We start from the raw sequence: 17407 nt of genomic DNA, 5'->3' as shown, positions 1-17407 counted from the left end.
TCGGAAATTAGAACGCATCGAGTGCAAATGGATTACAAAATTGAAGACCAGTTCGCCTTTTGGGCTAAACGAAAAAATGTCCTTTGCCTCTTTTCTTTAAATTGTCCCTATGGTCCCATGGCATCATTTGTTTTTATTTCATTGGTGTATATATATTGCATTTTGAGCTGTGATAGGATCAGTTTGATTTTGGCTCACTGTATATTGTTGGGTTGGTGATAATTTGAGTTTGTTTTTGATATTGTTCTTTGTATTTTCATAGGATCTTCTGTTGCATTTGGCGTCCATCCATTGGGATATCAGGATTTTGTATTACACATATATGTTCCAATTCGTTTTAAAGTGCCAATTATCTCATGCAGTGGTGTGCCATAATTTTTGTAGCTCTCTCAGGGGGTACTCAATATAGACTCTTTTTGGGCGCTTGTGTTTTGGCTCAGCTATTACATTTTGGCCCAATTATTACCTACTTACTTTATTGTGTATATGTACATACATATGAATTATTATCTTTTATATACATCTAAAAAAAATTTAATTAACTTTGCTAGCACTTTTTTGATATATCCATTCATTATAATTCACTGTATAATACATACATTTTTGTATATATATTTTTGTATATATATTTTTATTGTATATATACATATCACATTTTCACACCTTATATTTATATATATTTATTTGCACTAATATTTTTACACTTTATATTATATTGATAATTTCATTTTGACATATAATTTGTACTTGATTGTCATAACACTATTTATATATTTTATATATATTATTTTTTTTCATATGTTGTGACTATTAATCAATTGAATTTGTTTCAGGTGTCATCATTCACGTGTGCATCACTTTAATTCTGTACTGTTTTTCAATAAAATTATGATTTTTTTCACTTTCCACTTTGCACGTGTGGTCACTTACCTTTATCACATTATATATATTTGTTTTGGGTGTTTATTTATTTTTTATATATATATTGTTTTATTTATATATAAAGTAATGGAAAAATGTAATAATAATACAAAAATATATTTCTCACTGTTTACTCTTTATTGTTATATATATATTTTCTTGGGCCAATATATATTCTTTGCCTCTTTTCTTTAAATTGTCCCTATGGTCCCATGGCATCATTTGTTTTTATTTCATTGGTGTATATATATTGCATTTTGAGCTGTGATAGGATCAGTTTGATTTTGGCTCACTGTATATTGTTGGGTTGGTGATAATTTGAGTTTGTTTTTGATATTGTTCTTTGTATTTTCATAGGATCTTCTGTTGCATTTGGCGTCCATCCATTGGGATATCAGGATTTTGTATTACACATATATGTTCCAATTCGTTTTAAAGTGCCAATTATCTCATGCAGTGGTGTGCCATAATTTTTGTAGCTCTCTCAGGGGGTACTCAATATAGACTCTTTTTGGGCGCTTGTGTTTTGGCTCAGCTATTACATTTTGGCCCAATTATTACCTACTTACTTTATTGTGTATATGTACATACATATGAATTATTATCTTTTATATACATCTAAAAAAATTTTAATTAACTTTGCTAGCACTTTTTTGATATATCCATTCATTATAATTCACTGTATAATACATACATTTTTGTATATATATTTTTGTATATATATTTTTATTGTATATATACATATCACATTTTCACACCTTATATTTATATATATTTATTTGCACTAATATTTTTACACTTTATATTATATTGATAATTTCATTTTGACATATAATTTGTACTTGATTGTCATAACACTATTTATATATTTTATATATATTATTTTTTTTCATATGTTGTGACTATTAATCAATTGAATTTGTTTCAGGTGTCATCATTCACGTGTGCATCACTTTAATTCTGTACTGTTTTTCAATAAAATTATGATTTTTTTCACTTTCCACTTTGCACGTGTGGTCACTTACCTTTATCACATTATATATATTTGTTTTGGGTGTTTATTTATTTTTTATATATATATTGTTTTATTTATATATAAAGTAATGGAAAAATGTAATAATAATACAAAAATATATTTCTCACTGTTTACTCTTTATTGTTATATATATATTTTCTTGGGCCAATATATATTCTTTGTGCAATTAAACAATTGGCGCAGTGGCTACATGTATGTATGGTGTACATATATAATTTAGAGTTATGTATATATATTTATATTCTTTATATTATATTAATAATCAGTGTACCATAAGTGCACCTCTCTCATTGTAATATTATGTTTATTAATTGTATGTCTTGTACATGTATTTGTGTTATGTAATTGTAATGGATCTGCCAGGCACTACGTCTGTGGAGACTCCCAGGGTTAATCAGTCGACACCTGAGGCCAGACCTCTTAGACTGACACCGGCTCCCACCAATCAGGGTGGCAGGCTCAGGAGTGGGAGAGCCTATCGCGGCCTGGTCAGTCAGAGTTAGCTCCGCCCCCTGTCCATTTATACCTGCAGTTTTCTCTTCCTCATTGCTTGTTATTCTTTTGGATTCCTGGCCCCACTGCTGCTTGCTCCAGCCTGCTTCTGCCGTGCTTCTGCCTTGCTGCAGTTCCCCTTGTCTTGCTTTGCTTTGCCCCTGGCTTGCTTCTGTCTCCGTGCCCGCTCGGGTTACTCACTTCGTCCTGGTCCTGACTGTTCGTTCGCCGCTCCGTTTCCTCGTGGCGTTCCGTGGCTACTGCCCCTTCCCTTGCGTGTTCCCTGTTTGTTTTCCTGTGCACTTAGACAGCGTAGGGACCGCCGCCCAGTTGTACCTCGTCGCCTAGGGCGGGTCGTTGCAAGTAGGCAGGGACAGGGCGGTGGGTAGATTAGGGCTCACTTTCCCTTCACCTCCTTCCTGCCATCACAGAATAACAAGCCCTTACCTAGTCTACCATTTCTCCTACGCTGTCGCTATCATGGACCCCCTTGAGACCCTGACCCAGCAGATGCAGGGCCTCTCCCTACAGGTCCAGGCCCTGGCCCAAGGGGTTGGGCGCACCACCTCACCTCTAGAACCCGACCTCAAGTTACCTGACCGGTTTTCAGGGGACCGTAAGACGTTTCTCTCCTTCCGGGAGAGTTGCAGACTATATTTCCGACTTAAGCCCCACTCCTCAGGTTCCGAGAACCAGCGGGTGGGTATCATCATATCCCGACTCCAGGAAGGGCCCCAAGAGTGGGCCTTCTCCTTGGCTCCTGACGCCCCTGAACTTTCCTCTGTTGATCGTTTTTTCTCTGCCCTCGGACTCATTTACGACGAGACTGACAGGACTGCTTTAGCCGAGAGTCAGCTGGTGACCTTACGTCAGGGTAGGAGACCGGTTGAGGAATACTGTTCTGATTTTAGGAAGTGGTGCGTAGCTTCTCAGTGGAACGATCCGGCCCTAAGGTGCCAGTTTAGGTTAGGATTATCTGACGCCCTGAAGGATCTGCTGGTTAGTTACCCCTCGTCTGACTCCCTTGACCAGGTTATGGCCCTAGCAGTACGACTTGACCGACGTCTCAGGGAACGTCAGCTAGAACGCTTCAGTGTGCTCCCCTCTGACTTTTCTGCGATCCCCCCCGAGGTCCCGCCTCCTCGCCCCTCCACGGAGGACTCGGAGGTACCCATGCAACTCGGGGCCTCCATGTCCCCTCGACAACGTAGGGAGTTTCGCAGAATGAACGGTCTCTGCTTCTACTGTGGGGACGACAAGCATCTACTGAACACCTGTCCCAGGCGCAAGAATAAGAAGCCGGAAAACCTTCCGCGCCTAAGTGATCATCGGGGAGGTCACTTGGGCGCACAGGTATTTCCCGTTAATGTGAAACGCAATAAAATTTTGCTTCCCTTTCAGGTCTCGTTTGCTGGCCGGTCTGCCACGGGCAGTGCTTTCGTGGATTCTGGTTCATCTGCTAATATCATGTCTGTGGAATTTGCTATGTCTCTAAAGATGCCTTGTATTGATTTACCTTATCCTATCCCTGTAGTAGGTATCGACTCGACTCCCCTTGCTAATGGTTATTTTACTCAGCATACTCCTGTTTTTGAACTCCTTGTTGGCTCCATGCATTTGGAGCAGTGCTCTGTACTGGTGATGCAGGGATTATCGTCTGATCTGGTATTAGGTCTTCCCTGGTTGCAGTTGCATAATCCCACGTTTGATTGGAATACTGGGGATCTCACCAAATGGGGTAATGAATGTCTTACGTCATGTCTCTCTGTTAACTCTATTTCTCCCCGGGAGGAGGTAAACACGCTTCCTGAGTTTGTTCAGGACTTCGCCGATGTGTTTTCTAAGGAGGCCTCCGAGGTGTTGCCCCCCCATAGAGATTACGATTGCGCTATCGATTTGGTGCCTGGTGCCAAGCTTCCTAAGGGTAGGATATTTAATCTTTCATGTCCTGAACGTGAAGCCATGAGGGTGTATATCCAGGAATGCCTGGCCAAGGGTTTCATTCGCCCCTCGACTTCTCCTGTAGGTGCTGGCTTCTTCTTCGTGGGGAAGAAGGATGGTGGTCTTAGGCCGTGCATTGATTATCGTAACCTGAATAAGGTCACTGTAAGGAACCAGTACCCACTTCCTTTGATTCCGGATCTTTTTAATCAGGTTCAGGGAGCCCAATGGTTTTCTAAGTTCGATCTACGGGGGGCATATAACCTTATCCGCATCAAAGAGGGGGATGAGTGGAAAACTGCGTTCAACACACCCGAGGGTCATTTCGAATACCTGGTCATGCCCTTTGGGTTGTGTAACGCCCCTGCTGTCTTCCAGAATTTTATTAATGAAATCCTGAGAGAGTACCTGGGTAATTTTCTTGTTGTGTACCTTGATGACATACTGGTGTTTTCCAAGGACTGGTCCTCTCACGTGGAGCATGTCAGGAAGGTGCTCCAGGTCCTTCGGGAGAATAATCTGTTTGCTAAGACTGAAAAATGTGTCTTTGGGGTACAGGAGATACCATTTTTAGGGCAAATCCTCACTCCTCATGAATTCCGCATGGACCCTGCCAAGGTTCAAGCTGTGGCGGAATGGGTCCAACCTGCCTCCCTTAAGGCGTTACAGTGTTTTTTAGGGTTCGCCAACTATTACAGGAGATTTATTGCCAACTTCTCGGTCGTCGCTAAGCCTCTTACGGACCTTACCCGCAAGGGTGCTGATGTCCTCCATTGGCCCCCTGAGGCCGTCCAGGCCTTTGAGACTCTCAAGAAGTGCTTTATCTCGGCCCCCGTGCTGATTCAGCCCAACCAAGAGGAGCCATTTATTGTGGAGGTTGACGCTTCCGAGGTGGGAGTGGGGGCCGTCTTGTCCCAGGGTACCAGCTCCCTCACCCATCTCCGCCCCTGTGCTTACTTCTCTAGGAAGTTTTCGCCCACGGAGAGTAACTATGATATTGGCAACCGCGAACTTCTAGCCATTAAATGGGCTTTTGAGGAGTGGCGGCACTTCCTGGAGGGGGCCAGACACCAGGTAACGGTCCTTACGGATCACAAGAATCTGGTTTTCCTAGAATCGGCCCGGAGGCTTAATCCTAGACAAGCTCGGTGGGCACTATTCTTTACCAGATTTAATTTCTTGGTTACCTATAGGGCTGGGTCCAAGAATATTAAGGCTGATGCTCTGTCACGTAGTTTCATGGCCAATCCTCCTTCCGAGAAGGATCCCGCTTGTATTTTACCCCCTGGTATAATCGTCTCTGCCACGGATTCTGATTTAGCTTCTGATATCGCGGCTGATCAGGGTGCAGCTCCCGGGAACGCCCCTGGGGACAAACTGTTTGTTCCCCTGCAATACCGGCTGAGGGTACTCAGGGAAAACCATGACTCCGCTCTATCTGGTCATCCTGGCATCTTGGGCACCAAACACCTCATTACCAGAAACTATTGGTGGCCTGGGTTGCCTAAAGATGTTAGGGCTTACGTCGCCGCTTGTGAGGTTTGCGCTAGGTCCAAAACCCCTAGGTCCCGACCTGCGGGCCTACTACGTCCCTTGCCCATTCCCCAGAGACCTTGGACCCATATCTCCATGGATTTTATCACCGATTTGCCTCCATCTCAGGGCAAGTCGGTGGTGTGGGTGGTAGTCGACCGCTTCAGCAAGATGTGCCACTTTGTGCCCCTTAAGAAGCTACCTAACGCCAAGACGTTAGCTTCTTTGTTTGTGAAGCACATCCTGCGTCTCCATGGGGCCCCAGTCAATATCGTTTCGGACAGAGGGGTACAATTTGTTTCCTTATTTTGGAGAGCCTTTTGTAAAAAGTTGGAGATTGATCTGTCCTTCTCCTCCGCCTTCCATCCCGAAACTAACGGCCAAACGGAAAGGACCAACCAATCCCTGGAACAATATTTAAGGTGTTTCATCTCTGACTGTCAATTCGATTGGGTCTCATTCCTTCCCCTTGCTGAATTTTCCCTGAATAACCGGGTCAGTAACTCGTCAGGGGTCTCCCCGTTTTTCTGTAATTTCGGGTTTAACCCAAGGTTCTCCTCCGTCTCCCCTGGTTGTTCCAATAATCCTGAGGTAGAGGATGTTCATCGGGAACTGTGCACTGTCTGGGCCCAGGTTCAGAAGAACCTAGAGGCGTCCCAGAGCGCACAAAAGATTCAGGCAGATAGTAGACGTTCTGCTAACCCCCGGTTTGTCGTCGGGGATTTGGTCTGGTTGTCGTCCAGGAACTTGCGCCTTAAGGTCTCGTCCAGGAAGTTTGCTCCTCGATTTATTGGGCCTTATAAGGTCATTGAAGTCCTCAACCCTGTATCCTTCCGTCTGGAGCTGCCCCCATCCTTCCGCATACACGACGTCTTTCATGCCTCCCTCCTTAAACGCTGCTCCCCGTCCTGGTCCCCCTCTAGGAAACCTCCTGTTCCCGTTCTCACCCCTGAGGGGGTGGAATTCGAGGTGGCCAAGATTGTGGACAGTAGGATGATCCAGGGCTCCCTCCAGTACCTGGTCCATTGGAGAGGATACGGGCCGGAGGAGAGGACTTGGGTACCTGCTCGAGATGTTCACGCTGGGGTATTGGTCAGGAGGTTCCACCTTCTCTTCCCCACTAAACCGGGTCCTCTTAGTAAGGGTCCGGTGGCCCCTCATAAAAGGGGGAGTACTGTAATGGATCTGCCAGGCACTACGTCTGTGGAGACTCCCAGGGTTAATCAGTCGACACCTGAGGCCAGACCTCTTAGACTGACACCGGCTCCCACCAATCAGGGTGGCAGGCTCAGGAGTGGGAGAGCCTATCGCGGCCTGGTCAGTCAGAGTTAGCTCCGCCCCCTGTCCATTTATACCTGCAGTTTTCTCTTCCTCATTGCTTGTTATTCTTTTGGATTCCTGGCCCCACTGCTGCTTGCTCCAGCCTGCTTCTGCCGTGCTTCTGCCTTGCTGCAGTTCCCCTTGTCTTGCTTTGCTTTGCCCCTGGCTTGCTTCTGTCTCCGTGCCCGCTCGGGTTACTCACTTCGTCCTGGTCCTGACTGTTCGTTCGCCGCTCCGTTTCCTCGTGGCGTTCCGTGGCTACTGCCCCTTCCCTTGCGTGTTCCCTGTTTGTTTTCCTGTGCACTTAGACAGCGTAGGGACCGCCGCCCAGTTGTACCTCGTCGCCTAGGGCGGGTCGTTGCAAGTAGGCAGGGACAGGGCGGTGGGTAGATTAGGGCTCACTTTCCCTTCACCTCCTTCCTGCCATCACAGTAATGGTCTTACTATGATCATCACCAAATAACGGTTGTATTCATGGAATATTTTTTTCTCCTCTGATACATTTTTTAGAGAATTGTGGCTGTACATTGTGTGTTCCTAACGGGTCATCGCTGTCTATATAAGTTTAACTTTGAATCTATAATCACTATGTGGTCCCGGCATACATCTTTCCCGGCCTGTTTCTAGCGTTTAATATGGCCACCGGAGTGTCATACTCCGGCATCTACACTGCGCTCTTATTGTGCCCTTTTACATTTTTCTTGATATCGATATTTGTCATAGGGTATACATCTTGCCCTGACTGTTTCCAGTGTTAAAGATGGCCACCGGAGTGTGATACGTCATACTCCGGCGTCCACACTGCCATCTCATGGCGCAGTTCCATCGTCGTGTGTGCGCATGCGCATTCACGCTCCGCGAGCACACATTGGGCGGATATCGGCGTTGTCTGACGTCTGTTCAGTTCATTACATTTAAGGTAATTACACATCGTGCGTCTACAATGATACCTGCATTCATTATGCAGGTGACTTGGGACATCACCTGCATTTTATTAGTATTCATTTGCAGCAGTTTTTAACTATTGGCTCTGCTTCAATTAAACTCCTCCCACTCTGTGTATATACTGAGCGTCTATCTCCTCTCCTGTCAGTACCCCTTGATAAAGCTACCGCGAAACGCGCGTCGGGGCTCATGGTGTGGTGTTCACCCTAGGATTATTATGACTTATACTGGTTGGTACATTCTTTGGGACCGGGCTTGAATCTCGGTTATTCCCTTGCTATACTGTTCACATATATACCAGTGTGTCCTGTATGCTCCTTTCCTTGTATACTTGCTGTTCATCCATTGATGTGTCATTGCATTGGCATGGCAACTTATATTACAGCAGTGGTTTCTGGATTTTTTCCATCAATAGTATGCCTTTCTGAACTACCTTTTATATTTGGGCTGTTCTGAGTATATTCTATTGTGTCATAATCGGGTGTTCCCCACTTCTTTGTATTTTAACTGTGTGTCTCATTTTAGGTCTTGATGGCCAATATGTTTTTATGTATTTCAATAAAGTGATGTGATTTTTACAATGTACATATTTGTACTTGTTTCTATTTTTTCCTTTGTGGATGCATGATTCGTCCACATGTACATTTATAGGTATTCATTCTATATATTCTTTGGATATATGTGGACGTTAAATTGAAACGTTATTGTTTGGTCTGTAACTATATAGGTATTCATCTGTGTTTTTGTTTCTCTAAACAGGCCCTTGTACTAATATGGATTTCCATACCAGGGAATCCAATTGGCTGTCTCTTGTGACCCAAGTTTTTAACAATGATGCTATGGGATCTATGGGTGTATCACATTTGGGTACATTAGAAACCCAAAAGAAATTAAAGGATCAACTTAAACGAAGGATGCGCGTATGGTGGAACAAAGTATCTCTAGAGCAATATCTTATCAAAGATCTTGTTCCCAGAGGCTTACGAGTTCAGGTCTTCCCCTCCTTCCCCTTTGAGGATACTATGTTTCGTTCTCGTTGGGAAGAAGCCTGTAAGTCTTGCTCACGTACATTCATTGAGCTTCTGATTGGGTGGGACAAGAAACAATTGGAGGAAATCGAAAAAGTGATATTACCTCTACAGGAAAAAGTTAAATCTGAACTTACTCCAGACCTCTTGGCCAAATTTGAACTTGAATTAAGTTCAGAATACACAAAATGGGAAAATGAGATCAAAGAACTTAAGTCCAAAAAATTCCAAAGAGATTTGATGGACTTCCAGGAAAAAAGGGTCTACAAATGGCAACGACGTGGCTCTTCTACGCTAGTACGGTCTGAGTCTTTATCCTCACTTGATAGTGTAGCTTCTGGTACTTCACAAGGCATTCTGCCTATGAGAACCAGGAGATATGAAACCAGACGTACTCCAACAAAAAGAAAATTTAATCCCTCCGATGAAAATGCGGGAGGTGAACTGAAGGTAATTAATCTCTCAGATAGAAAACTTACTCCTAGTCAAACTTCGGTACTTTCGTTGGGGCTTACATTTTGCCCTGTATCGGCTTTTGATGACTTCACAGCCATCAAAGATGTGTTTTTGTTTGCACGCAAACTCATATATAAAAAGCACTTCTCTAAAAACGATCCTTATAATTTGTTTTCAGCACAGGAGGAACTGGAAGCGGTCCGGGCGCTAGAATCTTTACTCCAGGAGCAGGAGGTTAGTACTAGTAGGTTCCCAGAGTCCATTCGTCCTAGGTCTACCACATTTCCACCCTTGTCACTTAATCCATCTGTGGAGATGTTTGTCAGAATGGTAGTGGATGAACTCCGCATGCTACCACAACAACGTAGTTTTGATAACCTGTCATGGGCACAGCGCAAGGCATTGCGTGAATTAAAACAAATGCGTGACATTGTGTTCAAACCAGCTGACAAGGGTGGCAATGTGGTACTATGGCCCATTGGTATGTATGAATCAGAGGCATACCGGCAACTACGGGATGCAGATTGCTATACGCGGTTAATGCATAACCCTACCAATCTATTCAAGGGCCAGTTGGATACGCTATTATCGGAAGCCTGCGATAATGGCATTATTGATAAGAAAATCATGGATGGTCTCATTGTAAAATTTCCGATCACTCCAACACTATATCTTTTACCTAAAGTGCATAAGGATTGTAAGAAACCACCTGGACGGCCAATAGTGTCAGGATGTGGTAGTTTATGTGAGGCTACCTGTCGTTATCTTGATTATTTTCTTCGCCCCTGTGTCGAGAGTCTTCAATCTTATGTCAAAGATTCTACTGATGTATTGAAGCGTCTTGATGGGGTTACCATTGAGCAGGATATGTATCTTGTATCTTGCGATGTGGAATCCCTGTATACCTGCATTAACCACGATTTGGGTCTCCATGCTGTCCAATATTTTCTGCGCTCATGCAATTTGGACCATGAATTGGTCGAATTTTTGAATCTTCTCATGCGTTTTGTCCTTGAGCACAATTATTTTGTGTTCAGGGATAAACATTATTTACAACTACGTGGGACTGCAATGGGCGCGACCTGTGCGCCATCATATGCCAACTTATTTTTAGGCTTCTGGGAACAGGAAACTGTACGGGAGGCCATGGATATGGTGTCGGGCTGTGTTGTGGGTTGGATGCGCTTCATTGACGATATCCTTTTCATCTGGCAGGGTACTCGTACAGAATTGGATCGATTTCTATCTATCCTGAATACCAACACACTAAATATTAAATTAACAAGCGTTATTAGTCAAACCACCATGGATTTCCTGGACATTAAAATAAAAGTACAAGATACAGGTAAGCTGAGCACTACTATTTTTAGAAAGTTGACAGCTGTCAACTCTCTTTTACATGCATCGTCTTTTCACCCCGCCCACACAATACGTGCTATTCCAACTGGGCAATTTTTAAGGGCTAGACGGGTATGTGACTCTGACTCCAATTTTGAAACTGAATCCCAATGTTTGAGGACTCGCTTCTTACAACGCGGGTACCCTAATTCTGATATTGAGAAGGGATACCTAAGAGCACGTCATACTAATCGCAACAATCTTCTCACCCAATATAAACACAAAAGAAAGGATGACACGGTGAGACTCATCACTCCCTATAACACACAATGGGGGGAGATGAGAAAGATTGTGACTCGTTTTTGGCCCATACTTCTCAGTGATCCTGACCTCAAGAAGTTTCTACCCTCTAAACCTCAACTTACTGCCAAAAAAAGTAAAACTCTGGGTGACCATTTGGTCCGTAGTCATTATAGTACTCCTAATTCAAAGACCTTTTTGTTTGGGTCTAAAGGGCCCACATGGGGATCCTTCTCCTGTGGCCACTGCTCAATCTGTAAATTAATTGTAAGAACTGACACATTTTTTGATTCTGAAAATATAAAAAGTTTCAAAATTGTCCATTTTATTAATTGCAGTACAACGGGGGTGGTCTACATGGCCACTTGTCCATGTGGCCTCTCTTATGTTGGTATGACTACAAGAGAGTTGAAAACGAGAATCCAGGAACATGTCAGGGACATTAAAAAGGCGGGACTTATTGAGAAAAATAATTGGGATGAAATAGAGAAACTAAAGTCCATTCCCAGACATTTTCGTGAGTTTCATAATAGCAGTTGGCAAGATTTAAAGGTTCACGGTATTGACAAAATCATTATCGGATCACGTGGAGGAGATACTTTTCGGAAATTAGAACGCATCGAGTGCAAATGGATTACAAAATTGAAGACCAGTTCGCCTTTTGGGCTAAACGAAAAAATGTCCTTTGCCTCTTTTCTTTAAATTGTCCCTATGGTCCCATGGCATCATTTGTTTTTATTTCATTGGTGTATATATATTGCATTTTGAGCTGTGATAGGATCAGTTTGATTTTGGCTCACTGTATATTGTTGGGTTGGTGATAATTTGAGTTTGTTTTTGATATTGTTCTTTGTATTTTCATAGGATCTTCTGTTGCATTTGGCGTCCATCCATTGGGATATCAGGATTTTGTATTACACATATATGTTCCAATTCGTTTTAAAGTGCCAATTATCTCATGCAGTGGTGTGCCATAATTTTTGTAGCTCTCTCAGGGGGTACTCAATATAGACTCTTTTTGGGCGCTTGTGTTTTGGCTCAGCTATTACATTTTGGCCCAATTATTACCTACTTACTTTATTGTGTATATGTACATACATATGAATTATTATCTTTTATATACATCTAAAAAAAATTTAATTAACTTTGCTAGCACTTTTTTGATATATCCATTCATTATAATTCACTGTATAATACATACATTTTTGTATATATATTTTTGTATATATATTTTTATTGTATATATACATATCACATTTTCACACCTTATATTTATATATATTTATTTGCACTAATATTTTTACACTTTATATTATATTGATAATTTCATTTTGACATATAATTTGTACTTGATTGTCATAACACTATTTATATATTTTATATATATTATTTTTTTTCATATGTTGTGACTATTAATCAATTGAATTTGTTTCAGGTGTCATCATTCACGTGTGCATCACTTTAATTCTGTACTGTTTTTCAATAAAATTATGATTTTTTTCACTTTCCACTTTGCACGTGTGGTCACTCACCTTTATCACATTATATATATTTGTTTTGGGTGTTTATTTATTTTTTATATATATATTGTTTTATTTATATATAAAGTAATGGAAAAATGTAATAATAATACAAAAATATATTTCTCACTGTTTACTCTTTATTGTTATATATATATTTTCTTGGGCCAATATATATTCTTTGTGCAATTAAACAATTGGCGCAGTGGCTACATGTATGTATGGTGTACATATATAATTTAGAGTTATGTATATATATTTATATTCTTTATATTATATTAATAATCAGTGTACCATAAGTGCACCTCTCTCATTGTAATATTATGTTTATTAATTGTATGTCTTGTACATGTATTTGTGTTATGTAATGGTCTTACTATGATCATCACCAAATAACGGTTGTATTCATGGAATATTTTTTTTCTCCTCTGATACATTTTTTAGAGAATTGTGGCTGTACATTGTGTGTTCCTAACGGGTCATCGCTGTCTATATAAGTTTAACTTTGAATCTATAATCACTATGTGGTCCCGGCATACATCTTTCCCGGCCTGTTTCTAGCGTTTAATATGGCCACCGGAGTGTCATACTCCGGCATCTACACTGCGCTCTTATTGTGCCCTTTTACATTTTTCTTGATATCGATATTTGTCATAGGGTATACATCTTGCCCTGACTGTTTCCAGTGTTAAAGATGGCCACCGGAGTGTGATACGTCATACTCCGGCGTCCACACTGCCATCTCATGGCGCAGTTCCATCGTCGTGTGTGCGCATGCGCATTCACGCTCCGCGAGCACACATTGGGCGGATATCGGCGTTGTCTGACGTCTGTTCAGTTCATTACATTTAAGGTAATTACACATCGTGCGTCTACAATGATACCTGCATTCATTATGCAGGTGACTTGGGACATCACCTGCATTTTATTAGTATTCATTTGCAGCAGTTTTTAACTATTGGCTCTGCTTCAATTAAACTCCTCCCACTCTGTGTATATACTGAGCGTCTATCTCCTCTCCTGTCAGTACCCCTTGATAAAGCTACCGCGAAACGCGCGTCGGGGCTCATGGTGTGGTGTTCACCCTAGGATTATTATGACTTATACTGGTTGGTACATTCTTTGGGACCGGGCTTGAATCTCGGTTATTCCCTTGCTATACTGTTCACATATATACCAGTGTGTCCTGTATGCTCCTTTCCTTGTATACTTGCTGTTCATCCATTGATGTGTCATTGCATTGGCATGGCAACTTATATTACAGCAGTGGTTTCTGGATTTTTTCCATCAATAGTATGCCTTTCTGAACTACCTTTTATATTTGGGCTGTTCTGAGTATATTCTATTGTGTCATAATCGGGTGTTCCCCACTTCTTTGTATTTTAACTGTGTGTCTCATTTTAGGTCTTGATGGCCAATATGTTTTTATGTATTTCAATAAAGTGATGTGATTTTTACAATGTACATATTTGTACTTGTTTCTATTTTTTCCTTTGTGGATGCATGATTCGTCCACATGTACATTTATAGGTATTCATTTTATATACATCCCCTGCTTTCTAAAAACTAGTGATGATACACCTGACATAGAGGCCTGAAATGCAGCCATTGACGCCATCTAGGACCAGACCCAAGTGAAGTACACACATATCACTTTCTACACAGTTCTATTTGTGGCTCGGGTTTCCTCCATATATTTAATTTTTTAGATGATGTGAACGATACCACAGTACCCCCATAACAGATGATAAAACAGAGTAGCACTGCTGTACTTTATGGTTAGGCAGAACATGCAGTGTACAATATGCCCGACCATAATCCTTGGGAAGGCAACTATTACCTCCCTTTTGGGGCCACACATCAGGCAAATGAAGGTTGCATGTGGCCCCGAGGCCACCATTTGGGCACCATTTGGGCATCAATGCGGATACAGAGATTGGACATGAACGTATATTTGTACATACACAGAAACATGGTACTAGAACTAACAAAGGGGAAATTAAAAAGAATTAAAAAGAAAATACAAACAAATGAAAATGGAATTAAGAGTTTAGTAAATTATTCTTACTCTATATAGAAGCTGTTTTCTCCACATATATTTATGAAGTCAAAAGATTTATCCAGTGGTTTCTCCTGCAAGATGTCATGCGTGTAGCCGTCTGCGGGCACAAGCAGGATAGATTCCTGGAAGAGAATAATATTCCATTGATGCTGAACTAACAAGCACTAAAGTTTGTTGGGCTAGTGTCCGGTGTGAAAAAGGAGAATAAACGTGTATATTTGTGCGGACACACTTTGTGTCTGGTGGAATCAGTTTTGCCGCTAGACATCTTGCTGAGCCGACTTTTGAATTTCAGTCAGGTGACACTTGGTCATCAGTTCTGTCTGCCATAAAATAACTGGTCGAATGCAACTGTCATATGTGAATACAGCCGTATGTTCTAAATGTGTTCATTGATATTAATCAAACAGAAATGTCTCAACTCACCAACAGAAGGGGCTTATCTGGAGGAATTGTCACAGTCACTGACAGTTCTGGGTTAGTGACATCAAGGCTGATACGGTTGCCCGCTACCACCAGATCCCGACATCCAAATGTGTGAGGACAGTATGAAGCATTGAAGGTACCTGCGAGAATATCATACACTCATATTATTGTTGTCAAAAATGAAAACGACCATCACTGAAGAGGTGTACAATATCATACCTGACCACTGTGTGCCACCGTCAACCAGCACTGACACAGGAAATGTAGGGTTCTGATTCTGGTAGTAATGGACAATGAAGACATACCGCCCTGTATTAGGTAACCTTCTGCCAATAGTGATCTGATTCTGTGTAACAGATTAAAAGTTATATTAGTATAAATATAACTACACATGCTCAGTAAGTGTGTCACTATATGCTATGATTTGTATGTCTAAACTACGGCATATAACATTTTATTTATACTATCCTAAGTCTTTATGGCCATGAAAAAAAAAGCTGGGCATGTGATTAAAGGGAACCTGTCAGGCGGATTTAGACCCCCGCCACCAACCTGTTATCCGGGAAAGTAATAGAGTCCCAATGAGGCCCTTGTATATTCTGTCCGATGCAGCATAATGTAGAAGAATAAGTTTTTATACGGCGCACGCTGTATGCAAATTATGTGGAAAGATTCATGGAGACGGTGCTACTCCTCTGAAGAGTCACGCTCATAGGCAGACACAGACAGCAGAGGGCTCCTGGGCAAGCAGATTATATGGGCCCCAATTCTCTCCAATGGCTCATCATAGCGCACCCCCTTATATCTCTCTAACATTCCACCAATAACTGTGAGACATTGTCATTAGCTCAGTACCTTACATGCAATGTAATAGACAGTACAAAGCTGCTTTTAAAGTAACAGTGGGTTCCCTTACCTACTGGCCCCTGGCTGGACAGGTTGCATTTATGGTATGCCAGCCCCTGGTCCCCCTGTCCAGTCCCCCTCTTGGCTTTATTGATGTTCCTCAGGCCAGGACACGTCATTACAAGCTAGCTCTGGCGGCATCCGTCGCTTTCGAAGTGAAGCAAAGTGTACTGGGGGTGTTATGAGGAGATAGCTGTCGACCAAATGTTTATTCAGCGACAGCTATCTCCTCCTAACCTCCTCTAATGCCCCGGCTTAAGACACTGCGGTAGACTCTATTCTGTGACAATGATGACATGTCTTTCAATAAATCTTAGTATATATCTTGTTTCTAACAGGGTCATTCACTATTTAGCAATATGTTCCTGGGTGTCCTGTAATGTAATCCTGTCTTAAATTGTATTTTATCATTAAATTATAGCGCACTGAATTATCTGTCATATAGTATTTCTTTGTTTTATTATACTTCAATCTTCTTAATTTGCACTATTTTTTTTATTGTTAATGTAAAAAAGGGATAAAATGGTAGAGCTGTGTACCCTGAAGCTCCATACTACAGAGCCATACGCATCCGGTGTGCCGCCGAATGGTGCCTCCATACAGCACTAAGTTACAGAGGTATTCTCCCCTAGAAACAATGTTTCTAGAGAATAATACTTCCGTGGCATCTTAAGGAGCATGCTATAATGTTTTCTTCTGTCAGATTCATATGGAATTTGAAAGAAAAATCCTAGTTTTTAAATTGGAGGCATATGGAGGTCCCAAAGATTTATGGGTGTCGTATTACAGTTCCGTACAGGTTGTATAGAGTCGTAATATTCTTATGTTCCTAAAACTTAATAGTAGCTGTCGACATTGCAAAATTAATATTCAGCATTGTAGCGGGTAGTCAAACAAAATCTGAAAATAAAATACCTGTTGGGATGCCAGCAATACTCTGTTTCTCTGGTGCCAAGGAAGACCTACTCCATTGACAGGTTCTTGTTCTATTCTCTTCTGCCCACCAAAATCTCTAGCATCTTTGACAGGATCCATCAATAAAGACAGAGGTGGGTTTTCGTAGACTGAAGACTGGATGCAAGAAGGACTTCCAAACAAGAACCATATAAATTAAACCTCCAATTTATATAATCAAATCTAAGTATTTCTTTATGCATTTCATATTTAATGTATTCTAAAAGGG

At 41.7% G+C, this 17407-nt stretch overlaps 1 protein-coding gene across 1 annotated transcript in view; it reads right to left on the bottom strand.

Annotated features, from left to right (window-relative positions):
- LAMA3 (laminin subunit alpha 3) overlaps positions 1–17407 on the bottom strand; it is a 246562-nt gene that overhangs the window by 117712 nt on the left and 111443 nt on the right. The window contains exons 29-32 of the mRNA XM_075826335.1: positions 17140–17311; positions 15538–15664; positions 15319–15458; positions 14899–15014 (exon numbers count right to left, since the gene is read on the bottom strand). Coding sequence (XP_075682450.1) covers positions 14899–15014; positions 15319–15458; positions 15538–15664; positions 17140–17311 — 555 coding nt within the window. The remainder of the gene's footprint in view (positions 1–14898; positions 15015–15318; positions 15459–15537; positions 15665–17139; positions 17312–17407) is intronic.

Source organism: Rhinoderma darwinii, chromosome 5 (genome assembly GCF_050947455.1).
Source record: "Rhinoderma darwinii isolate aRhiDar2 chromosome 5, aRhiDar2.hap1, whole genome shotgun sequence".
Classification (NCBI taxonomy): Eukaryota; Metazoa; Chordata; class Amphibia; order Anura; family Rhinodermatidae; genus Rhinoderma; species Rhinoderma darwinii.
This window is presented reverse-complemented; position numbering and strand designations above follow the sequence as displayed.